This window comes from Monodon monoceros, unplaced genomic scaffold (assembly GCF_005190385.1).
Source record: "Monodon monoceros isolate NGI ecotype Baffin Bay Population unplaced genomic scaffold, NGI_Narwhal_1 Super_Scaffold_7, whole genome shotgun sequence".
NCBI classification, from domain to species: domain Eukaryota; kingdom Metazoa; phylum Chordata; class Mammalia; order Artiodactyla; family Monodontidae; genus Monodon; species Monodon monoceros.
In genome coordinates, this window is record NW_021703784.1 from 47,876,980 (window position 1) to 47,903,364 (window position 26,385).

Sequence of the window (26,385 nt, forward strand, 5' to 3'; positions counted from 1 at the left end):
AGATTTGACTGTATTAAATTTTTCCACTTAAAGTTTTTGAAGATGGACATACGTGCTATCTTATAGGCTTTTTGAGTCCCAAACTATTTAGAGGCGGAAAGGGAGGTAGAAAGAGTTTAGGGTCACAGTACAGTAATTCCTTATTCTCAGGTTCAGAGTCTATAAGAAGTATGTAGTTACATTTTCTACTCTTCTCTATGTAGTTCTGGTAATAAAATAACATTTTATTAAAGACTTAAACAAAAATAATATTATAGTTAATGTCTTCGAACTCCTTCATAATGATATTTGGGGGGAACAAGACCGACAACCCCTAGAGGCCACTTCTGTATGACTTCTGAGGTAATTCTCATGAATATTTCAAGCAGAACTGCATAAAAGAAAATGAACCTCCCTCCCCAATAATATAGATGAGGGATAGGGAAAGAATTAGAGTCAGGGATGTCTATTGTACACAGTAAAAAATACTTTTTAATTTTATGATAGGAATAATATTTAAAGCAAAACTCCCTCCACATCAAAACATTGGAGTCACACTGTCCTGCTTCAGCCATTAGACACCTGTCTCATGACATTCATCGAATGCTAACTGTGCACCAAGTATTACTGTAAGCATTTTACATGCATTATATCATTTAGTCCTCAAAACAACTCTATAAGATATAGGTAGTTTTTATTCCTATTTCAGCAAAGAGGAGGTCAAAGAAGCTAAATAATGTGCCCAAAGGCTCATAGTAAATGGCAGCGTTTGGATTCAAACCCAGGCAGCCTGACTCCAGAACTCACATTTTTAACCTCCAGTCTATGTGGCTGTGCCATCTGACCGCTGTTCTTAGAGAATATGTGTGCATTCCAGACCCTCTGAAGACTGAGTCATTCTGTAGCCATGCATCTGGAACTACTGTAGCCTCTGTTTTCTAAATGTCAAGGCAGTTTTGAAATAGCCTTTCTCACCCATATTGTGGTCAGTGGAGGACTGTAACCCCAACAATGCACTCCTAGCCATAAACTATGACAAAATGGGAGTTCCACTAGTCATTCTGTTCTTGTTTGGGTTTTTCTGTTTTGTTTATAAACCCTGTTATAGAGGGTCTTTTTCAAGGTTACACCTTCATCTACTTTTTCTTTTGATTAAAAAGAGATAAAAGATGAGTCAGCAAGCTACACGATTTTGAGAAGTTTAGTGGTTAACGTTATATTTGCCTTGTGAGACTGCTTTAAATCATTTCTACAAAAATATCCCTCCCTAGCAAAGTAAAAGTTTATAAGTCTATCAGATAGGGCTTCCCTGGTGGTGCAGTGGTTAAGAATCCGCCTGCCAATGCAGGGGACCCAGGTTCGATCCCTAGTCTGGGAAGATCCCACATGCCACGGAGCAGCTAAGCCCATGCACCACAGCTACTGAGCCTGTGCTCTAGAGCCCGCTAACTCCTGAAGCCTGCGCACCACAACTCCTGAAGCCTGCGCACCTAGAGCCCGTGCTCCGCAACAAGAGAAGCCACTGCAATGAGAAGCCCATGCACCACAACAAAGAGTAGCCCCCGCTCACTGCAACTAGAGAAAGCCCACACGCAGCAATGAAGACCCAACACAGCCAAAAATAAATAAAATAAATTTTAAAAAAAGAAGGAAAGAACTTGTGTGGTGATGGAGGTGTTAACTAAAAACTTAAAAAAAAAAATCTATCAGATAGGGGCCACCTTTTCTTTCACAAATTCTTTGTAGTGCCAAATATAGGAAAGATACTCAGGAATTTAAACCAAACTATGTTATACTGACAATTATTTAAACCATACTTCTATTTTATTACCTGACTTCTAAGTCTTATTCAGTATCCTAGAAATTTCTGATGGTAGAAGATCCTTCAAAATCAACTTCCCTGGCGGTCCAGTGGTTAAGACTCCATGCTTCCACTGTCTGGGGTGCAGGTTCGATCCCTGGTCGGGAACCAAGATCCCGCAAGCCGTGCAGCCAAAAAATAAAAATTAAAAAAAAAAAAAAAAAAAACAAAGCAATGAAAGATAAAAACTTTCCCACGTAGATATTTTTAAAATAAATAAACAAAAAAAAGTATTTGCTGAGGAGCTCTTGGAGGTTAAGTAAGAATTTAATTGGGATTCTTTCATTGAAAAGACCTAGACATGTGTTTCTCTTCACTGGGAAATACTTTTCTTCCTTGAATCTCCTACTTCTTTTAATTTTGATATTTCAGATATATAGGTTTCATTTGTTTTGTTTTTTACTTAGCCAAGCAACATTATACCTTGTAGCAAGACAATTTTTTAAAATTTTCATGAACAATTCCATGCAATGGGATGGCATCACTCAGTTATTTTAATTTTTCATTTTAGGAAATAACAGTACAACAGTTAATGGCTCATTTGGACTCCATCAGGAAAGACATGGTCATCCTAGAGAAAAGTGAATTTGCAAATCTGCGAGCAGAGAACCAGGTGATGCAAGTCTCAATTTATTACTAATAAAATAACTGATTTCATAAGTATTCTACTTGGTGAAGAATAGGACCCCAAAACAATTTCATGTGGTTATTAAATAATTATTAGCAAGTTTTTAGATAAAACTATACATGTTTAACCATACCTAATCTATGTATACATCATAGTTTCTTGCATACTAAAGAATGACAGTTGTATCTTAAACAGGTCACATAAAAGGAAATCTTTGATCTACATATATTTTATTAAATTTCTAGTGTAGTTCAGAATAATGTTCTCAGAACTGACAGTAATGTAGCATTTTCCATTTTTTTGGTTCTGTAATAATTATTTTGTCACTTAAGAGAAAAATGTTTCTGTAATTCAGTCAGAACTTTGTTGTTACCCACTAGCTTAAAATATTTTAAAATTTAGAATATCAATCTTTTTTTATTTTTAAGTAGAATACAGTAGGTCCCCCTTTATCTGCATTTTCGCTTTCCACAGTTTTAGTTACTTGTGGTCAACTGCAGTCTGAAAATATTAAATGGAAAATTCCAGAAATAAACAATTCATATGTTTATGTCACACTGATCTGAGTAGCATGATGAAATCTTTCACCGTCCCACTCCATTCCCCCCAGGACATGAATCATCTCTTTGTCCAGTGTATCCACACTGTATATGCTACCTACCCATTAGTATAAGAAAAAACATAGTACATATAGGGTTCAGTACTATTCGAGGTTTCATCCACTTGGGGTCTTGGAACATATCCCCAGTGGATCAGGGGGGACTACTGTATTGAAACATAAATACATTGTCTAATGTTATGTTCGTAATTATTTTCTGAATACGATGAACTATTAGTTCTTTTTTTGTCTTTATTCTTTATCAGATAATGTATTAGAAATCCACAGAATGTCCAATTTTTGCTTATGCAAGGTTTCAGATTTTTTTTAATAAATCATAATATGGACTTTGATTTAACACCAATTGTGTGTGATCTTTCTTTATACCTAGAAAATGAAAATTGAATTAGAACAAGTTAAGCAACAACTGATAGTAAGTGAAACTTTTTTCCCCACTTCAGAATAGTTCATTAATTTCAGAACAAATATTCATTACAAGATCACTTTCTTAATTTTTTTTTTTCTTTAAAGAATGAAACCAGTCGAATCAGAGCAGATAATAAACTGGATATCAACCTAGAAAGGAGCAGAGTAACAGATATGGTAATATGCTTTTAAATGTACTTTTTTGCACTTACTCCTTTTTAATTCCTTTTAGTCTTTTTTTTAACCTCTTGATAAACCATATCGTTTAGTTTACAGATCAAGAAAAGAAACTTATGGAGGCAACCACAGAATTTACCAAAAATGTAAGCTGCTATGTAAAAGTTTCTCTTCTGTATAGCTCTCATGGCTTATGTAACTGCCTTTATATGTATCATTTTATAAGTTTGGACTTCAACAAGCTAGCCCTATAGATTCCATGATTTCCTCATAGCTGTTATAGTTAACCAGTACTTTGGGGGAAGCTGCTACCAGGTGGAGGGGAGTACCTGAGCTGTGACTTCTGAGTCAGAATCAAGCTTTCCAGGTAGCATACTTTTTTTTAACTAAATTATTTTTATATGGAAGAGAACTATTTTTTTAAGACGACAAGGATTCACAATTAGTATTTAATGAATGCCTAGGTTCAGTCAAATAAAAAATTTTTATGTTAGATACTGTTTTATTTGCCTTTTTTGTCTATTAATTTATTTAATCCTCATATCAGCCTCTGTGTGAGGTAGGCACTCTATTCCCATTCTACCAATTTGGAAAGTGAGGCAGAAGGAAGTTAAGGTCACACAACTAAAAAGTGGTAGAGCCAGATGTCAACCTGGATTCTAAATTCCATACTCATAACTACTGTTTACCTCTCAGTAATCCTAAATTGTGATCATTAATTAATCTCTGTGGCTGAGTAAAACCTAGCTTTCTGACTCAGCCTAGTCCTTTTCTTAAAAGTTAAGAAGTCACTCGGTCTACAGTCTAACGTAAGAGACATCACTCTTGATTATAATTCAGTAGACGCGAAGGTCCCGTTTGCTGTTCTAAGCAGCCTATATTCCCTTCTCTAACTTCTTGGCCAGATAAAGGAGATAAACAAGGAAATCAACAAATTCTCTCCTAGCTAATTTCTGAGCTATAAATATCATCTTATTTCTCTTTCTACCCCTTAGTCCCTATGCATATAGCATTCAGTGTTACCCAACAAGCATTTCTGCCATCTCCTTTAATATTGGTGCCAGTTCATAATATAAACCCAGTTGGTTTTTCCTTTTGCAAAATATATTTAAAGTTTTAACTATGATATCCTAAGGACTTTATACAAATAAGGTGATAGTTCTGTGACTAACATTTTTGCTTCTTAGTTTATCCTCATATATTTAGGTCTCAAATACAGGCATACCTCAGAGGTATTGCAGGTCCACTTCCACAACAGCAATAAAGCAAATACTGAAATAAAGTAAGTCACACAAATTTTTTGGTTTCCCAGTGCATATAAAAGTTATGTTTACAATATACTGTAGTTTATTAAGTGTGCAGTAGCACTATATCTAAATAAACAATATCTATACCTTAATTTAAAAATAACTGCTACAAAGATGCTAACCATCTTCTGAGCTGTCAGTGCGTGGTAATCTTTTGCAATAGTAACATCAGAGATCACTGGTCACAGATCACCATAATAAATATAGTAATAATGAAAAAGTTTGAAGTATTGCAAGAATCACCAAAATGTGACACAGAGACATGAACTGAGCAAATGCTCATGGAAAAATGGCGTCGATACACTTGTTTGACTCAGGGTTGCCACAAAGCTTCAATTTGTTTAAAAACAGCATGCAGCATCTTCGAAGCACAATAAAATGAGGTATGCCTGTATCTTCCTGTGAGGTTTTTAGTAGAATGTGCCCAGAATGTGATAATCCTAAGAAATAGTCTCCAAATATCAAAGTAGAAGGAATACTTTTTGTCAATTTGTAATATTCATGTAGTGTTATTTTTTCTTTTTAATATCACTGTGCTTTTTTACTGTTTCCCCACTTAAAACTTTTGTTACACAAAATTAGCCCATAAGTGAGGATTTCTAAAGTAAACATTTTTCTCCATGATACACAGGGACAAAATTTAATTGTCTTATTCTTAATTACTACAGGATACCAAAACCAGAGGTATTATTTCAGAGACTGGTAACAAAATTGACACTGAAATTGCTTCTTTAAAAACCCTAATGGAGTCTAACAAGCTTGAGACAATTCGTTACCTTGCAGGTAAGGCTGTGTTTGTCAGAGAAAGGAATTACTGTCATTTGATTTTCGGACTTATTAGCTCCTACCTCCCAAGGTAGCCATGGGGCACAGAAGAAAAACAGGAGGAGCTGTAACAGATCTCCTTTATTGTTTGGTTCCCTGGAGTACTTGGAAAATGTAAGTTTAATAGGCAGTAAATTTAGGATATAAGTTTAACAGGCAAACTCTACATCCTCCTAATGGGAAAAAGCATATGGATGTCAAAGATAAACATAAACACAAGTACAAAACGATGCAAAGATACACTGGGTATTCCACAATGAAAAAAACGAAAATTTTTAGATAAAGATCACCAAAATAGATATAGACCATTAAAAACCACAGCAAGCAAAGGGGCAAAAACTACCTCCTATCTTGAATCCAACTGACAGAGCAGGGATACTACCCAAAATTAGATTATTTGTCACATACTGAGTTCCTTAAGTACCATGTGACCTGACCAATTTACATAGCCCCAAGGAGTTAGAAGGAATGCCCTAGTCGAGTAGTACATTTTTCTTTGTATAAAAAAGTAATACATTTTCATCCTAAATTGTTCATATAATTCAAAAGCAATATAGTAAAAGTGAAAGCCTTCTCCCTCCCCATGTGTATTTACTATTAGTAGTATATATCTTTCTAGGCTTTTCCTTCTATACGTGAACATTGCAGATTTTTTAAACAGTAATTAGATGATACTGTACAGAGTACAACTTCTAAAAATTTAACCAAATGTTTTGATTATCTTTCCACATGAATACATATATAGACTTTTTTTTTTTTACTAGAAAACATACTATTCCATTGTATGAAAATACCATAATTTATTTATCCAAACCTCTATTAACAGACATTCTGCTCCCAACTGTTTTTATTAAAAACAATATTGCGGGCTTCCCTGGTGGTGCCAGTGGTTAAGAATCCACCTGCCAACACGGGACACAGGTTCAAGCCCTGGTCCGGGAAGATCCCACATGCCGCGGAGCAATGAAGCCCATGTGCCTAGAGCCCGTGCTCCGCAACAAGAGAAGCCCCTGCTCGCCACAACTAGAGAAAGCCCACGTGCAGCAACGAAGACCCAATGCAGCCAAAAATAAATTTATTTTAAAAAATATTGGACCAAATAGCCCTATATATGTGTGAGTAAATACACACACACCCCTTTATGCCATCATGCTAGTATTTCTATATAATAAATTGCTTGTGCACATCTAAAAATTGGGGTCAAAAAGATAGGCACATTTAAAATTTTTATGTTATTGTCCAAAATAAAATTGCTGCTTTATACCATCAGTGATTTTCTGGGTAGGCACTAATGATGTTGAAGCGGCAGCAGGAGTAGAGATGGAGCCCCTAGCCCTCAGCTGATGCACACCCCGACTCCCCCTTCCTCTCTTCAACTTGAATGACTTAGCATCTAAGATCCATTTGAAGAAAGGGTTCTAAGGCTAAAACAAGAGTTGAAAACCTCTATTCTAGCAAAGTCTCTGGAACCAGAGATCATCTGTCCAATAGGAATGCTAACAGGAAATGCCAAATCCGCGCAGTTTGCAGTGTTCATTCCCACTTTCAAAATAGACCTCAAAGCACCCCAGGTTAGGAAGAGCTTTGTATTCCACTCAGCTTCTTCTAGTGTATTTACCTAAAGAGTTATCTTCCTTTCCTTTTTTCACTGAGGATTTACAACTAACAGTTCTGAAGGCACCACCCTTTATTTTTAAGAGCAACAGCAACTACCTTGGAGACAGGTACACATAGTGTTGAGTCCTGCTTCCACCACTTGCTAGCAGTAAAACTTTGGGCTTGTTGCCTCGTCTGTATGATGGGAATACTATCACCAACCTCATAGGGTTTTAATTATGGATAAATACGGTGATACATGAAATTCTTTAGCACACTATCTGGAACATGGTAAGTAGTAGCATGGTAAGTAGTAGGATCAAATGAGAGAACGTATAATTGACCAGTGGCAACAAGACAAGAAACTGTTTAAGTGTTATTCTTTCTCCTCAACTGTCCAGCTTCCCCCTGTGTCTCAGAGAGACCTAATCCCATTTCTTAAAATTAAGGAAATGATCTTGTCATTAATCAAGTTTCAGTAAGTAGTGTGACCAAATGGGATAATGTATAATTAGATTTACACATTAAAAATAGGATAGTCTTAACTATGAAAGGCTGTTTCTCATGTCTTTTTTTTTTTTTTTTTTTTAATTTGGCTGCGTGCAGGCTTTCTCTAGTTGCGGCACGCGGGGGCTACTCTTTGTTGCAGTGCACGGGCTTCTCATTGCAGTAGCTTGTCTTGTTGCGGAGCACGGGCTCTAGGTGCATGGGCTCAGTAGTTGTGGTGCACGGGCTTAGTTGCTCCGCGGCATGTGGGATCTTGCCGGACCAGGGCTCAAACCCGTGTCCCCTGCATTGGCAGGCGGATTCTTAACCACTGTGCCACTAGGGAAGTCCCTCTTGTGTCTTTAATCATAGAAGTTTGCTCTTCATCTCAGAGTCTCTATTTTAAAATCATGGCTGTTTAAACAGACTAGAATCTAGGGAGTCCCTAAAAGCCTCACCCAAATTCACCTTCTTAAGGAGAACAGAAAGGTTTTCTAATCAGTATGATGTAACATAGAGAACAGGTGGTATATTAACTGTTTAAAAAGCCTGATGCGGGCCTTCCCTGGCGGCACAGTGGTTAAGAATCCGCCTGCCAGTGCGGTAGACACGGGTTCTACCCCTGGTCTGGGAAGATCCCACATGCCGTGGAGCAACTAAGCCGGGGCGCCACAACTACTGAGCCTGCACTCTAGAGCCCGTGAGCCACAACTACTGAGCCCATGTGCCACAACTACTGAAGCCTGTGCTCCTAGAGCCCATGTTCTGCAACGAGAAGCCACCACAATGAGAAGCCCACGCACCGCAACAAAGAGTAGCCCCCCCGCTTGCCACAACTAGAGAAAGCCCACAGGCAGCAATGAAGACCCAACACAGCCAAACACAAATATATTAATAAATAAATAAATAAATAAAAAGCCTGATGCTTTCTCTGCCTTTTCTTCTACCTCATTGAGTTTTTTTTTAAAGGGCTTCCATTAAAATTTCATTTTTTATTTATAAATTTTTAATAATTATGAAATCACTTTTTCTTTTTGCCATTTTTTTTAAATAATTGCCTCACCATACTGTGTTAGTTTCTGTTGCACAACAAAGCGAATCAGCCATATGCATACACATGTACCCATATCCCCTCCCTCTTGAGCCTCCCTTCCATCCTCCCTTTCCCACCCCTCTAGGTCATCGCAAAGCACCGAGCCGATCTCCCCGTGCTATGCTGCTGCTTGCCACCAGCCAACTGTTTTACATTCAGTAGTGTATATATGTCGATGCTCCTCTCACTTTCTCCAAGCTTTGCCCTCCCACCCCATGTCCTCAAGTCCATTCTCTATGCCTACCTCTTTATTCCTGCGCTGCAACTAGGTTCATCAGTACCATTTTTTTTTTTTTTAAGATTCCATATATATGCGTTAGTATAACGGTATTTTTCTCTTTCTGACTTACTCTGTATGACAGACTCTAGGTCCATCCACCTCACTACAGATAACTCAGTTTCATTTCTTTTTATGGCTGAATAATATTCCATTGTATATATGTCCCACATTATCTTTATCCATTCATCTGTTGATGGACACTCAGGTTGCTTCCATGTCCTGGCTTTTGTAAATAGTGCTGCAGTGAATATTGTGGTGCATGTCTCTTTTTGAATTATTGTCTTCTCAGGGTATATGCCCAGTAGTGGGATTGCTGGGTTGTATAGTAGTTCTATTTTTAGTTTTTTAAGGAACGTCCATACTGTTTTCCATAGTGGTTGTATCAATTTACATTCCCACCAACAGTGTAGGAGGGTTCCCTTTTCACCACACCCTTTCCAGCATTTATTGTTTCTAACTTTTTTGATACTGGCCATTCTGACTGCCATGAGGCGATATACCTCACTGTAGTTTTGATTTTCATTTCTCTAATAATTAGTGATGTTGAGCATCTTTTCATGTGCTTCTTGGCCATCTGTATGTCTTCCTTGGTGAAATGTCTGTTTAGGTCTTCCGCCCATTTTTTAACTGGATTGTTTGTTTTTTTGATATTGAGCCCCATGAACTGTTGGTATAGTTTGGAGACTATTCCTTGGTCTGTTGTTTAATTTGCAAATGTTTTCTCCCATTCTGAGGGTTGTCTTTTTGTCTTGTTTATGGTTTCCTTTGCTGTGTAAAAGCTTTTAAGTTTAATTAAGTCCCATTTGTTTGTTTTTATTTCTGTTACTCTAGGAGGTGGTTCAAAAAGATCTTGCTGTGGTTTATGTCAAAGAGTGTTTTTCCTATGTTTTCCTCTAAAAGTTTTATAGTGTCTGGTCTTACATTTAAGTCTTTAATCCATTTGGAGTTTATTTTTGTGTACGGTGTTAGGTAATGTTCTAATTTCATTCTTTTACATGAGGCTGTCCAGTTTTCCCAGCACCACTTATTGAAGAGGCTGTCTTTTCTCCATTGTATGTTCTTGCCTCCTTTGTCATAAATTAGGTGCCCATATGTGCGTGGGTTTATCTCTGGGCATTCTAACCTGTACCCTTGATCTATATTTCTGTTTTTGTGCCAGTACCATACTGTCTTGATTACTGTAGCTTTGTGGTATAGTTTGAAGTCAGGGAGCCTGATTCCTCCAGCTCCCTTTTTCTTTCTCATGATAGCTTTGGATATTCGGGGTCTTTTGTGTTTCCATACGAATTGTAAGATTTTTTTGTTCTAATTTTGTGAAGAATGCCATTGGTAGTTTGATAGGGATTGCACTGAATCTGTAGATTGCTTTGGGTAGTATAGTCATTTTCACAATATTGATTCTTCCAGTCAGAGAACATGGTATATTTCTCCGTCTGTTTATGTCATCTTTGATTTCTTTCATCAGTGTTTTATAGTTTTCTGAGTACAAGTCTTTCACCTCCTTAGGCAGATTTATTCCTAGGTATTTTATTCTTTTTGTTGCAATGGTAAATGGGAGTGTTTCCTTAATTTCTCTGATTTTTCGTTGTTGGTGTACAGGAATGCCAGAGATTTCTATGCATTTTGTATCCTGCAACCTTACCAAATTCATTGATTAGTTCTAGTAGTTTTCTGGTGACACCTTTAGGATTTCCTATGTATAGTATCATGTCATTGGCAAATAGTGACAGTTTTACTTCTTCTTTTCCAATTTGTATTTCTTTTTCTTCTCTGATTGCTGTGGCTAGGACTTCCAAAACTGTTGAATAAGAGTGGCGAGAGTGGACATCCTTGTCTTGTTCCTGATCTTAGAGGAAATGCTTTCAGTTTTTCAGCATTGAATATGATGCTTGCTGTGGGTTTGTCATAATATGGCCTTTATTATGTTGAGGTAGGTTCCCTCTATGCCCATTTTCTGGAGAGTTTTTATCATAAATGGGTGTTGAATTTTGTCAAAAGCATTTTCTGCATCTACTGAGATGATCATATGGTTTTTATTCCTTAATTTGTTAACGTGGTATATCACATTGATTTGCGTATATTGAAGAATTCTTCCATCGCTGGGATAAATCTCACTTGATCATGGTGTATGATCCTTTTAATGTGCTGTTGGATTCCTGTTTGTTAGTATTTTGTTCAGGATTTTTGCATGTATGTTCATCAGTGATATTGGTCTGCAATTTTCTTTTTTTGTGATATCTTTTTCTGGTTTTGGAATCAGGGTGATGGTGGCTTCATAGAATGAATTTGGGAGTGTTTCTCCCTCTGCAGTTTTTTGGAAGAGTTTGAGAAGGATTGGTGTTAGCTCTTCTCTAAGCGTTTGATAGAATTCGCCTGTGAAGCTATCTGGTCCTGGACTTCTGTTTGTTGGAAGATTTTTAATTACGCTTTCAATTTCATTACTTGTGATACGTCTGTTTATATTTTCTAATTCTTCATGTTTCAGTCTTGTAAAATTGTACCTTTCCAAGAATTTGTCCATTTCTTCATGGTTGTCCATTTTATTGGCATATAGTTGTTTGTAGTAGTCTCTTATAGTCCTTTGTATTTCTGCAGTGTCCGTTGTGATTTCTCCTTTTTCATTTCTAATTTTATTGATTTGCATCCTCTCCCTTTTTATCTTGATGAGTCTGGCTAAGGGTTTATCAATTTTGTTTATCTTCTCAGAGAACCAGCTTTTAGTTTTATTTATCTTTGCTATTGTTTTCTTTGTTTCTATTTCATTTATTTCTGCTTTGATCTTTATGATTTCTTTCCTTCTACTGAATTTGGGTTTTCTTTGGTCATCATTCTCTAGTTGTTTTAAGCGTAGGATTAGATTGTTTATTTGAGATTTTTCTTGTTTCTTGAGGTGAGATTGAATTGCTGTAAACTTCCCTTTTAGAACTGCTTTTGCTGCGTCCCATAGGTTTTGGGTCGTCGTGTTTTCATTGTCATTTGTTTCTATGTATTTTTTTATTTCTTCTTTGATTTCTTCAGTGATCTCTTGGTTTTTTTGTAGTGCACTGTTTAGCCTCCATGTATTTGTGTTTTTCACAGTTTTTTTCCTCTTAATTGATTTCCAATCTCACGGCATTTTGGTCAGAAAAGATGCTTGATATGATTTCAATTTTCTTAAATTTTCCGAGGCTTGATTTGCAACCCAAGATGTGATCTATCCTGGAGAATGTTCCATGTGCACCTGAGGAGAAAGTGTATTCTGCCACTTTTGGGTGGAATGTTCTGTAAATATCAATTAGATCTATCTAGTCTATTGTGTCATTTAAAGCTTGTGTTTCTTATTTATTTTCTGTTTGGATGATCTGTCCTTTGGTGTAAGTGGGGTGTTAAAGTCCCCTACTATTATTGTTACTGTTGATTTCTCCTTTCATGGTTGTTAGCATTTGCCTTATGTATTGAGGCACTCCTATGTTGGGTGCATAAACATTTATAATTGTTATATCTTCTTGGACTGATCCTTTGATCATTATGTAGTGTCCCTCCTTATCTCTTGTAACAGTCTTTATTTTAAAGTCTGTTTTATCTGATATAAGTATTGGTACTCCAGCTTTCTTTTGATTTCCTTTTGCATGGAATATCTTTTTCCATCCCTTCACTTTCAGTCTGTATATGTTCCTAGGTCTGAAATGGGTCTCCTGTAGAGAGCATATATATGGGTCCTGTTTTTGTATCCATTCAGCCGGTCTGTGTCTTTTGGTTGGAGCATTTAATCCATTTACATTCAAGGTTATTATTGATATGTATGTTCCTATTACCATTTTCTTAATTGTTTTGGGTTTGTTTTTGTGGGTCTTTTTCTTGTCTTGTGTTTCCCACTTAGAGAAGTTTCTTTAGCATTTGGTGTTAATGAATTCCCTTAGCTTTCGTTTGTCTGAAAAGCTTTTGACTTCTCCATCGAATCTGAATGAGATCCTTGCTGGGTACAGTAATCTTGGTTGTAGGTTTTTCTCTTTCATCACTTTTAAGTATGTCCTGCCACTGCCTTCTGGCCTGCTAGTTTCCACTGAAAAATCAGCTGATAACCTTATGGGGATTCCTTTGTATGTTAGTTTTTGTTTTTCCCCTGCTGCTTTTAGTATTTTTCCTTTGAATTTAGTTTTTGTTAGTTTGATTAATATGTGTCTTGGTGTGTTTTTCCTAGGGTTTATCCTGTATGGGACTCTCTGTGCTTCCTGGACTTGGGTGACTATTTCCTTTCCCACATTAGGGAAGTTTTCCGCTATAATCTCTTCACATTATTTTCTCAGACCCTTTCTTTTTCTCTTCTTCTTCTGGGACCCCTGTAATTCAAATGTTGGTGCGTTTAGTATTGTCCCAGAGGTCTCTGAGATTGTCTTCAATTCTTTTCATTCTTTTTTCTTCATTCTGCTCCTCAGCAGTTATTTCCACCATTCTGTCTTCCAGCTCACTTATTTGTTCTTCTGCCTCTGTTATTGTTATTGATTCCTTCTGGTGTATTTTTCATTTCAGTTATTGTGTTGTTCATCTCTGTTTGTTTGTTCTTTAGTTCTTCTAGATCTTTGTTAAACATTTCTTGTATTTTCTCAATCCTTGCTTCCATTCTGAGATTCTGGATCATCTTTAATATCATTACTCTGAATTCTTTTTCAGGTTGATTGCCTATTTCCTCTTCGTTTATTTGGTCCTGTAGGTTTTTACCTTGCTCTTTCATCTGTGACATATTTTTTTTGCCACCTCTTTTTTTTTTTTTTCTCTTATGAGTGGGATTGTGTTCCTGTTTTACTGGTTGTTTGGCTTGAGGCTTCCAACACGAGTTTGTAGGCTATTGGGTAGAGCTGGGTCTTGGGGCTGAGATGAGGAACTCTGTGAGACCTCACTCCGATGAATATTCCCTGAGGTCTGAGGTTCTCTGTTAGTCCAGTGGTTTGGACTTGGAGCTCCCACCACAGGAGCTTCCTCCTAACCCTGGGCTCACAAATCAAAATCCTGCAAGCTGCATGGGGTGGCAAAAAAAAAAAATAACGAAGTGAAAAATAAAATTAGACTGGGAAACTAACAGATATATTAGAAATAATGTAAAAATAAAAATATAGATGAATCAACAACTGGAAGGGACATCAGTACCACGATAGTAAAAACGAGGAGGAGGAGGAAAAAGAAAGAAGATGGGGGGGAGGGCGTTGGCTGCGGAGAGTGGGACCTTAGCAAGGGTGAGGTTTGGGCGATGGGCAGGGCCAATGCTCAGGACCCACAGGGCTGGAAAAGGCCCTGGGGGCTCCGGGGGGTAGGGCTTAGGCTCAAGCAACAGAAGGGACCCAGGTGTGCCCCCCACCCCTCGTTTCAGAGGGCAGGGGACCTCACCTTGGAGCCCAGCAGGATTCCTGGGCTCGAGTGGGCAGGGCAAACGCCCTCCTCTCCTGCTCCTCCAGTCTGGGGTCTGGGAGTGCCCCTCCTGCCTGCCACTCCTGATCTCCTCAGCCTCCTTCCTATGCCCCCAGTACCAATGCAGCTGGGTGGGAGGGTGGCAAAGGGGGAGCCTTGGAGGGCAGGGGACTGGCCTGGGAGCTCAGCAGGCACGAAATCATTTTTAAATGTACTGAAAAGGCAATTGAAATTTTCTTTTGGATGATACGGATGTCTATTTTACTGGCTTAACTACGTAATTTTTCAGTACATGTAAGAAAGGTGGTTTTTCACTTATAAATTATTTCTAAAATTAGAGTTTGTAATTATTTAAAGTAGTCATTGTTAATAGTGCTAATGTTAATAATGACTTTAAACACTTTATAGATTCTAACTGACATAATGTACACTTTTAAATTACTGTCATCCTTATTCTGGTTTAAAATACAGGAAGCTTTTAAGAAGAATTGATATTAATCCAGCCCTAATGGATATCCTTTATCCTTAGCTTAATTTTCTAGGGAATTAAAAACCTAAAGTAGAAAATTGGTTGGATTGGGAATTCCTTGGTGGTCCAGTGGTTAAGACTCCATGCTTCCAATGCAGGAGGCGTGGGTTTGATCCCTCGCTGGGAAACTAAGATCCCACATGCCGTGCAACGCAGGCAAAGAAAAGAAAACTGGTTGGATTTCCTGATTTTGCTTTAAATTTAAATTGAAGATGACATTATTCTCTTTGTCTCTGCAAGATAATCACAAATGCATTACCTATAACATGTTTTCTTCTTTTCACAGCCTCAGTGTTTACTTGCCTGGCAATAGCGTTGGGATTTTATAGACTCTGGAAATAACAGTGAAACTACTACATTATGCTCCTACTCCTGCTGCTGCTGACTTCTTAGAACAAACACTGTGCCAGGATGGATTTACTCTGAACATTGAAAGTTGCAGTAGAAACTTAATACAAGATTATTTAAAGTACATATGGACTAAAGGAAATGTTTTAGAATGGGAAGGTGTATTTTGTCTTTGTTTTTTATATATGTCTTTATTTCATTATGTTGAAAAGATGCCATTCAAAACCTGATTGATCTGAGATAGACAGGCATTTTGTCTTTATCCTTTTGATAGCGCATAGAAACTGAACCAGAGTTTTCTTGTTTGCTTGAACAACTGTAAATCATACAGGATTTCTTTGGTATGTGTTGCAAACCTGTTTAGTTATAAATAGGGAATCTAAAGTATAGAGCAATCAAAAGACTGACCTTGTATGGTCCAGCGAGTGAGAATCAGAGGCTCTCCAACTAAGTTTTTTTCAAAGAGCTAACAGCTGGCTTGTTTTCAAAACAAAACTTTCTGTATTTTGATTCAAAATATCTCAGAATCCTCTTACCTAAGAAAATTCTTGGCACACTGTAGATAAATTTGTGTTGGATTAATAAATAAAGACCATATAGGTTCCATTGTAATAAACTCTACAGTACATTTGCTCACTCAGTAAATAAGAATGCCTGCTATGGGCCAGACAACATGCTGGCACCCATGTGCACAGAGCTGAACATGGCTTCCTTATCATGGAACTGACAATCTTAGTTGGAGAAGACAGACAGTAAACAGGTAAATTATTCATTTGTTACAATTTAAAATATGCTAAAATATTGAGAGGGAGTATTTCTTTCCTCCATGTGAAGGAAGCTCCAATAGCATAATATTGTAATCACTCTTCCTTCAACCACCCTGCCCTAGGTGATTAAGTAAGGTGAAAGGAGAAACAAGGCCCAAGTAGCCCAGCCACTTCTCCCCATTCCTGTTTGGGACCAGCCTGTCTACAGAGAACATTCATTCTGTTCTGCTCCTGTAGGATCAAGTTCACCTCTACAGGGTGAGGCCTGCTCTAGTACAGTGATACTTGGGACAAGGTAAGTCCGATTTGGGGGTCAGTGATAAGTTTACTGGACTGAAGATATTAACCACATTCTCCAATATCCGTTTTATCAGTAAATAAAGGTATTATTTAGGTCCTTATATCAGTTCATTTTTTTGAGTTTATTTTTGTATATGGGGTTAGAGAATGTTCTCATTTCATTCTTTTACCTGTAGCTGTCCAGTTTTCCCAACACCACTTATTGAAGAGATTGTCTTTTCTCCATGGTATATTCTTGCCTCCTTTGCCGAAGATTAATTGGCCATAGGTGTGTGAGTTTCTCAGCTCTCTATTCTGTCCCATTGATCCAGATGTCTGTTTTTGTGCTAATACAACACTATATTGATTACTGTAGCTTTGTAGTATTGTCTGAAGTCTGGGAAGGTTATGCCTCTAGCTTTGTTCTTTTTCCTCAGAATTGCTTTGGCAATTCTGGGTCTTCTGTGGTTCCGTATAAATTTTAGGATTATTTGTTCTAGTTCTGTGAAAAATGTCATGGGTTGTGGTCAGAAAAGATTCTTGAAATAATGTCTATCCTCTGAAATTTGTTGAGGCTTGTTTTGTGTCCTAGTATGTGGTCTATACTAGAGAATGTCCCATGGGCACTTGAAAAGAATGTGTATACTGGTTTTTTGGGGTGTTATGTCCTGAAGATATCGATTAAGTCTAACTGTTCTATTGTGCTATTTAGGATCTCTGTTGCCTTATTGATTTTCTTTCTGGAAGATCTGTGTCCATTAAGGACAGTGCAGTGTTAAAGTCTCCTACTCTTATCGTATTCCTGTCAATTTCTCCCTTTATGTTTGGTAGCATTTGTTTTATGTATTTAGGTACTCCTATATTGAGTGCATATATGTTAATGAGTGTACTACCCTCTTCTTGTATTGATCCTTTTATCATTATACAGTGTCCTTCTTTATCTTTATGGCCTTTGTTTTTTAAAGTCTATTTTGTCTTATATGAGTATTGCTACCCCCACTTTCTTTCATTTCCATTTGCATGAAATATCTTTTTCCATCCCCTCATTTTCAATCTATGTGTGTCCTTCACCCTAAAGTGGATCTCCTGTAGGCAGTATATTGTAGGTTCTTGTTTTATTATCCAGTCTACCATTCTGTGTCTTTTGATCAGAGCATTTAGTGCATTGACATTTAAAGTAATTATTGATAAATATATATTTATTGCCATTTTAAACCTTGTTTTCCAGTTGATTTTGTATTTCTTCTTTGTTCCTTTCTTCTTTTTGTGTTTCCTTTTGTGATTTGATAGTTTTCTTTTGTATTATGCCTGAGTTCCTTTCTTTTGGGTTTTTGGGAATCTATTGTATGTCTTTTTGATTTGTGGTTACTCTGGTTTTCAACTATGTTAACTGTCACTATATCTACTTGCTTTAGACTGGTAGTCATATGAGCTCAAACACATTCTAAAAGATCTACATTTCTTACTCCCCTTCCCTACATTTTGTGATTTTCATGTCCTATTTTACATCTTCATGTTTATCCTTTTCTGTTCAATCATTTTCACAGAATTTTTTGGATTGTTTTTTAACTGTGTACTGTCTTATTTAAATGATCTTCAATCCTTTTATATATTTACCTTTTCTATTGTGATTTTTCCCTTTCCTATAGATTGTTGCTTCTTTTCAATTTAGAGAAGAGCTTTCAGTATTTCTTTTAAGATAGGTTTAATATTGCTGTTTACTCTCTTAGTTTTTGCTTGTCTGAGAAATTCTTTTTGTCTCCTTCTATTCTAAATGATAATCTTGCTGGGTAGAATATCCTAGGTTGCAGGTTTTTCCCTTCCAGGACTTTGAATATGTCTTGCCATTTCCTTCTGGCCAGCAAAGTTTCTGTAGAGAAATCAGCTGATAACCTTATGGGGTTATGATCACCTTTATAACTGTTTTTCTCTTGCTGCCTTTAGAATCCTCTCTTTTACCATTTTAATTATGATATATCTTGGAGTAGATCTGTTTGGGACCCTCTGTGCTTCCTGGACCTGGATATCTAATACCTTCTTTAGGTTTGGGAACTTTTCAGCCATAATTTATTTGAATACATTTTCAATCCCCTTTTCTCTTTCTTCTTCTTCTGGGAACCCTATTAGACGTAGTAGATTAGTGTGCTTTATATTATCCCATAGATAGCATACGTTCTGTCTGCTGTTTTGACTGGGTGATCTCCATTATTCTATCTTCCAGATCACTTATTTGTTCTTCTGCATTATTTACTTTGCTGTTTATTGCCTTTAGCTTTGGTTTTCATCTCGGCAATTGAGTTGTCTAATTTTGATTGGCTCCTCTTTACAGTTTCTAGTTCCTTGTTACAGTGATCTACATTTCTATCAATAGCATTTCTTAATTCCTTCAGCATTTTTATCACCTCCTTTTTGAACTCAGGGTCTGGTAGACTGTAGAGGTTTGTTTCACTGTCCTTTCAGGGGATTTCTCTTGTTCTTTTAATTGGGAGTAATTCCTTTGCTTCTTTTTTCTTATATTTCTCTATGAATTTAGGAGAAGCAGTTATCTTCTGTGGTCTGGAAGGGCTGTTTTTATGTGGGAGCATCCCAGTGTAGCCTGCCTGAGTCCAATATCTTTGGTGCAAGGGCTGTTTTTGGTATCGATGCTTGCCATGTCTTTCCTGTGTGTGTGCCAGCCCATTATCCCCTTGATAGGGGAGTGTGATTAGTGTCATGGTGACCAGAGCCCATAATGGATGTTGAGCAAGTCCTCCTCTTTGCTCTCTGGGTGTCACAGCCCTGTCAGGGGCAGGGTCTGCTCCCCAGTTGTTGTAGTGCAGATCCCCAGATCTGGTTCTAAGCTGTGGTGTGAAGTAGGCAGGACTGGAGTGCTCCCTCTGGGAGAGGAGCCACTGCATGTTCCTCCCCAGGAGCTGCCTGCCAGGACGTGGGATTCTGTGATGCCGCCTGCCACCCGGTGTGTGCACCCACAAAGATCAGTGTTGCTGGCGCTGCCCTTTGGGCCCACCTCCTCTTGGGGGCCCTGGTAATAAGTTCAGAGCATACATGCTCACCAAGCCACCAGCGCATAAACCCACTGGAGCTGCATCCCCTGAACCCGCAGTCAGCCCAGGGTGCCCTCAGGCACGCATGTGCGGTTCCAGTGAAAAGTCCGCCAGAGCAGGAACCTGCCAGAGCTGCATCCCAGCAACCACAGTGGGATGGCCAGCTATCAGTTCAGCTTTCAGCCCCACCTCCACATGCACACGTCTCCAGTTATGGTCTGGACCATGCTCCAGACCCTTTGGTCTGTCTCCATGCAACCAAACCGAGTCCTCTCCTTGGGACTCTCTGCTGAAGCCTGTCTGCTGAAGCCTGAGTTTCAGCACCCAGTCGCTCTGCACACCAGCAGGCGCACATCTTGGGCTGGGAAGTGTGGTGATGTGGTCAGGACCTTCTGTGTTGGTCTCTCCGTACCCTGCAGTGCCTCAGGCCAACTCCCATACCCTCCTCTTCAGCCTCTGAAGTTCCCTATCTGTCCTGGCATACCTCCCAGCTGGTGAAGGAGGTTCCCACCGTGAGGTTAGCATTCTTCCTTCACAGCTCCCTCCCAGGGGTGCAGGTCCCATCCCAATTCCTCCTCTTCTCCCTTTTCCCTTCATCCTACCCATTACATGGGGATCTTTCTTGAAGCTTTGGTTGTATGAGATCTGAAAGCATTCAGTGGGTGTTCTGTGAGAACTATTCCACATGTGGATGGATTTTTTGATGTATTTGTGGGAGGAGGTGAGCTCCACATCCCTCTACTTATAAAGGGGAAAAAAATGAGGCAGTGGAAAGCACTATGGTCATCACCAACACTAAAATTAGTGATTGTCATTTTGTAGAATAGCTACATTGACTATAACAGTGAATATACTAAATGATATATATCAACTCACCTATTTTTCATCACAGTCCTCTTAGGTAGGTGGTATTATCCTCATTTTACAGCTAAAGAAACCAGGTAAGTGAAGTTAAGGTCACACAGTTGTAACTTCACACAGGTGAAGTTGCCAAGATCACATGGCAGGTAAGTCACAAGACTTTAACTCAAGATTTTATGTTCTTACTCGATAGTAAGAGTAATCTCCGAGTTGAGTTCTCTGAGAACTCACTGTAGTTGTGATTTGCATTTTGCTAATACTTAGCAATACTGTCCAGGCTCTTCTTTCCATGTGTCCTGGCTCCTTTTTGTCTTATGCTCCATCACCCCTGGTAGTGCTCTCATTTGCAAAGTTCAGTGACTCACTACCACCCCACATTCCAGAAGAAGAAAGGGGAAGGTGTGGGAAAGCCCTTTCCCTTTAGGGACACGACCCCTAGGGTTTTACACACCATTTTCGCTCACACTCTATTGGTCACACTTGGTATCTTAGCTGCAAAGATGACTGGGAAGTCAGTCCTTATCCTGAGCAGCCACAAGCCCAGGTAAACCCTAATACTATAGAAAAAGGGGAGAAAGAGGTATTGGGAGACATCCAGGGAACCTCTGCCACAAGGGTGCATGCTTCTATTACAACACTCTTCTGGTATTTCCTACCTCACTTGTACAGAGACTAGAGATGTGGCCTTGAGAAAACAGGAGGAAGTGTAACAAACTGTTTCCAGGTTGGGATTACTTTAGAGTTATCAGGCTAGAAGGAAAAGGTAAGGCTGTGTGTAGTCCCAGAAAGTGAGAGAAATGTTGGCTTTGGGAATTCCAGAATGCAGACTCTGAAATTCCCCTCCTAAGGTTAGAATCCCAGCTCCACATTGCTGTGTGACTCTGTGACTTTCTTAATCTCCATGTATGAAATGCTGTACCTCTTTTCATACAGCTGTGGTGAGAATTAAGCAGTAATACATGTAAAGGACTTGGTACAGATCACACACATAGTAAGTGCCCAATAAATGTTGACAAATGTTTTTACTACAGATTGAAAGCCTATTGGAAACCACAGAGAAACTAACAATAATGACTAATGACTATAAAGGTTATGAAAAGGATAGGTAAACCATTTTTGAACACTTCCTTACAGGCCTTTGAGCAGCCTAAACTGGTCTTAGCAATCAAATGCACTCGTGTCAGGGCAAACTGGTCCTGATGATACTGGGCCAAAATGGCCTGTCCATGTAAGGTACTTGCCAGGGCCTAGAGATGGGCAGTCTGGGGTATGGTTGGTAGGAAGGCTGATGCCAGTGAAGCAAGCTCAAAGCCAGCAATCAGATCTTCAGAGAGAGGCAGAAACTAGATAAGTGCCCCAAGAGAGTCACACATCTTTGCTAGCTCAAGGAAGAAAAGGGTGGGGTAGGAAAAGTGAGGGAATCGAAGTCAGAACTGAAATGAAATGCCATGGTGGTTCTTTGGTCAGCAAAGTCAAGGGAAAAGAGAAAAAAGAGAAAGAAGAAAGAATAATAAAGCCACATATTTTTCATCCTGTCCAGTCAACCTCATCTCTGTTATTCCTTTCTTATAAGGCTTGCAAGACAAAACAATGGTTGAATTCCAAAGCAGATTATTTAAATGTATATTTTTGGCAAACATGCGTTACGGTGTTTTTTCTTTTTACGAAAGCTGATTTTCATTTTATGTAAACTTCCCTGGAGATATTTGGTTGTTATTGTAAAAAGTTGTCCTTTTCTAAAACTTACTTGTCTTTGTCTCCTAAGTTCAGATTTTTTAAAACTCAAGTCATTTGACATACACATGGCCAATAGGCACATGAAAAGATGCTCAACATCGCTAATCATTAGAGAAATGCAAATCAACACTGCAATGAGGTACCACCTCACACCTGTCAGAATGGCAACATTTGTAGTGAGGTGGATGGACCTAGAGACTGTCATAGGGTAAAGTAAGTCAGAAAGAGGAAAACAAATAACCATATGCTAACACATATATATGGAATCTAAAAAAAAAAAAAAATGGTCATGAAGAACCTAGGGGCAGGATGGGAATAAAGACACAGACCTACTAGAGAAGGGACTTGAGGACAGGGGGAGGTGGAAGGGTAAGCTGTGACAAAGTGAGAGAGTGGCATGGACATATATACACTACCAAACGTAAAATAGCTAGTGGGAAGCAGCCGCATAGCACAGGGAGATCAGCTTGGTGCTTTGTGACCACCTAGAGGGGTGGGATAGGGAGGGTGGGAGGGAGACCCAAGAGGGAGAAGATATGGGGATGTATGTATATGTATAGCTGATTCACTTTGTTATACAGCAGAAACTAACACAACACTCACTGTAAAGCAATTATACTCCAATAAAGATGTTAAAAAAAAATGTAGACACAATAAAAAAAAAATCTACAAATAACAAATGCTGGAGAGGGTCTGGAGAAAAGTGAACTGTCCTACACTGTTAGTTGGAATGTAAATTGATGCAGCCACTGTGGTAAACAGTATGGAGGTGCCTTCAAAAAACTACAAATAGAGCTACCATATGATCCAGCAGTCCCACTCCTGGGCATATTCCCAGACAAAACTATAATTCAAAAAGATACATGTACCCCTATGTTCATAGCACTATTCACAATAGCCAAGACATGGAAACAACCTAAGTGTCCATCAAGAACTGAATGGATAGGGCTTCCCTGGTGGCGCAGTGGTTGGGAGTTTGCCTGCCGATGCAGGGAACACGGGTTCATGCCCCGGTCCAGGAAGAGCCCACATGCTGCGGAGCAGCTGGGCCCGTGAGCCATGGCTGCTGAGCCTGCACGTCTGGAGCCTGTGCTCCGCAACGGGAGAGGCCACAACAGTGAGAGGCCTGCATACCGTTAAAAAAAAAAAGAACTGAATGGATAAAGAGGATGTGGTATAAATACACAATGGAATACTACTCAGCCATAAAAAAGAATGAAATAATGCCATTCGCAGCAACATTTACTTCATACTAAATGAAGTAAATCAGAGAAAGACATATATGATACCACTTATATGTGGTATCTAAAATATGACACAAATGAACTTATTTACCAAGCAAATACAGACTCACTAACACAGAACAAACTTGTGGTTGCCAAGGGAGGAGAAAGGTGGAGGAGGGATGGATTGGGATGCAAACTATTAAATATAGAATGGATAAACAAATAAGATACTAGTGTATAGCACAGGGAACTATATATATTCAATATCCTGTGATAAACCATAATGGAAAAGAATGTGTGTGTGTATAGCTGAATCACTTTGCTGTACAGCAATTAACATTATATATTTATACTTCAATAAAATAAATTTTTTTAAAAAAATCATTTGAAAAGTTGGGAGAAAAGCTATACCTACACTAGTAAAAGGGTACTCTCTACAGAAAGTATAAGAAATATAATTCTATTATGAAGCCATAATAGAACTTCTAATAATCTTTATAACTAGACCTTTTGATTACTGTGTTATCTTATATTGTAAAGTTTATGTCAATACTTGCAAAATTAACTACTCATAAATCTAGAGTTTTGACTTGCCTACATAAATATATAAAAAGTATATTGGGAGGGGGAATACAACTGAGTCCATGTAATTTTAATCCGTTTGACATTATACATTTCTGCCTTCAGAATTGGAATAACAGCATGTCTGAGTAATTCTGAGAAGAATTTATAGATTTACATTTATATCAATTTAAAAAGAAAAGAAAAATCAAGCAGGTTTATTTAAAGTTATTTCACTGATTAGTACCTTTTCACAAAAACTCCCCCAGAAGACACCTTTTTCTTTACTCGCCTCTTCTCTTTGCTTGACTCACAAGGAGGGTCATCTTCCTAAAAAGAAAAAGAGAACCAAATAAGATTTCTATGCTAGACACATTTTCGTCTCTCTACGTTACTGTTCCAAAAGAAAAAATTTAACCATGACAACATTTTCAACTCTGGTTTACATTTCTTTTAGAATTTTGTGTAAATACTTACATCAGAAGCACCAGTTCATATTGTGCTGATTCATCAGACTGGGAGGCACCTTGAGAAATCATCCAGTCCTACCTTTACCTCATACATCCCCCACACAGAACACCTTGTTGTTTCTGCTTCTATTTTAGACCAACATTTTACAACATATTACTAAACAAAATAACACAAAGCATTAGCATGACATCCTCTGGATTCTTTGCAAGCCCCATTCTGTTAGGAATCACATTTCCTGGATCCTGTATTTCCTTCTCTGTTCACAAAACACCCCTCAACTGCTCTTGTCTCTTTCACTTTGCCCTGCCACACACTGTTTCTGAATATTTCTCAGCCGTTGTGGTACTCTCAGTACCTAGCACAGAAGATTCTCAATAAATGCTCTGGGAAGGAGTAAGAGAGGACTAGAAACACAGTGGATACTCACTAGATGTCAGTCATCTTTGAATAATTCTTCTAGTCAGAAAAGTGCTCTGCACCCAGTTGGGCAGGACAGATCTGAATGCAGGAGTTTCAGGAACATCACAAGGCCACATGTCCATCAGGAGAGCCCCTGGCTGGAGGTAGGATTCCCCAAGGTGTTCCCACCTACACCTTTGCTAATGAGGTCAGTCAGCTTAACTCATAGAAGTGTGTGAACATAGAAGCAAACTGCTGTTTTTCCAACACCACCCAGGAAAACAGAACCACACACGTTCCCTCCCCCTTGAGAGAGGAATAGATGGGGAATCTGCTGGCCCTCCCATATAGTGGCCAGGCACTGGTGAGCATAGGGCAACATGATGGTCCCTTCTCTTGAAAAAGCTTACCAACCAGTCTGAAGACCAGTAACAACAAACCTTTTACTGGGGCTTAGTATATGGTACCCACTGTATTTCATACTTTACATATATAACAAGGTGAAATAGGTTGTATTAACAACATTTTATAGATACAAGGACAGAAGTCAAAGACATTAATCAACTTTTCCCAAGGTCACAAAACTAAGTAAATGGCAGGATTCAAATCCAAATTTTGTCCAACACCAAAGTTCATGTTGTAACCATTCCTCCATCCTGTCTTCCAGCAAAAAATTGCTCATTCAGTTCCTAAAACTACACTGTATACTGTGCTACAGGTATACAAAAAGGAATGAGATCTGGTTCCCACTCAGGAGTCTGTGGTGGAATAGCAGATACAAAAGAGGTGCTCAGTTCACTCCCCAGCTTTCAAGAGGTCTTCAAGATCATTAGGGGTTGAATGCAAAAATGTCTATGAAAGAACACTGAGGTAGGGCAGGAGTTTATTAACCTCAATAGAATTAGAGAAAGAATATAGAAAATGTAGGAAAAGAGAGGAAGCTACTTGTCAGAGGTAGCCAATTTTCTAGTGCTTAATAGAGTTACCAGACTTTCAGAAACAGTTAATATTTATTTTCCTTTACTTTTCATATATGCTAACTCCTGAAGGAGTTTAAACAATCCCAAATACTCTAGAAATAGTGGTCAAATACCAAAGCATCTACTAACATCAAATATGTACGTTGTTCTACCAAACCAAGCAAGCCTTACTGTAAACTAGTTCAAAAGAAAATATGTGCTTGGCACTCAACAGGCCTCCAGTAAGTGTTCGTTGAAAGTTCCAAACTTCCAAATTCCAGAAGTTTCTGCATTTGGGGAACATTCTTCACCAAGATTAGTCATTTCCTCATCATAAATTATAGACAGAAACATATTTCTCCCTAATATGTGTTTTTTCCCAAACTCAGGAAAAGAGAACTGCAATACTGAGATATTAAACACATGATTCATGGTGCTTAGACACCTAAAGCAATTCTAAGTGTAAATTAAACCACCACCCCTATGTGAAAATGTATATATTTTAAATATTAACCGGTTTCCATCTGAAAGAATTTACAGGTTTGTTGAAGAGATTAATAATACTG

General features: G+C 38.4%; 2 protein-coding genes across 10 annotated transcripts in view; one reads left to right on the forward strand and one right to left on the reverse strand.

Annotated features, from left to right (window-relative positions):
- The window catches only part of CCDC90B (coiled-coil domain containing 90B), a 52,166-nt gene extending 35,363 nt beyond the window's left edge, over positions 1 to 16,803 (forward strand). For 6 of the 9 annotated variants that reach the window (XM_029207100.1, XM_029207106.1, XM_029207103.1 and 3 more), the window contains 6 exons: positions 2,352 to 2,453; positions 3,458 to 3,499; positions 3,598 to 3,669; positions 3,762 to 3,815; positions 5,645 to 5,759; positions 15,454 to 16,803. In XM_029207100.1, the coding sequence (XP_029062933.1) occupies positions 2,352 to 2,453; positions 3,458 to 3,499; positions 3,598 to 3,669; positions 3,762 to 3,815; positions 5,645 to 5,759; positions 15,454 to 15,509 (441 nt within the window). In that variant the 3' untranslated portion in view covers positions 15,510 to 16,803. Of the gene's footprint in view, positions 1 to 2,351; positions 2,454 to 3,457; positions 3,500 to 3,597; positions 3,670 to 3,761; positions 3,816 to 5,644; positions 8,609 to 15,453 lie in introns of those variants that run through there. The other 3 variants (XM_029207102.1, XM_029207101.1, XM_029207099.1) reach the window with 3 other exon arrangements.
- Positions 16,804 to 23,417: 6,614 nt separating this feature from the next.
- Positions 23,418 to 26,385, reverse strand: part of ANKRD42 (ankyrin repeat domain 42) — a 55,054-nt gene continuing 52,086 nt past the window's right edge. The window contains exon 12 of the mRNA XM_029209353.1: positions 23,418 to 24,320. Coding sequence (XP_029065186.1) covers positions 24,231 to 24,320 — 90 coding nt within the window. The 3' untranslated portion in view covers positions 23,418 to 24,230. The remainder of the gene's footprint in view (positions 24,321 to 26,385) is intronic.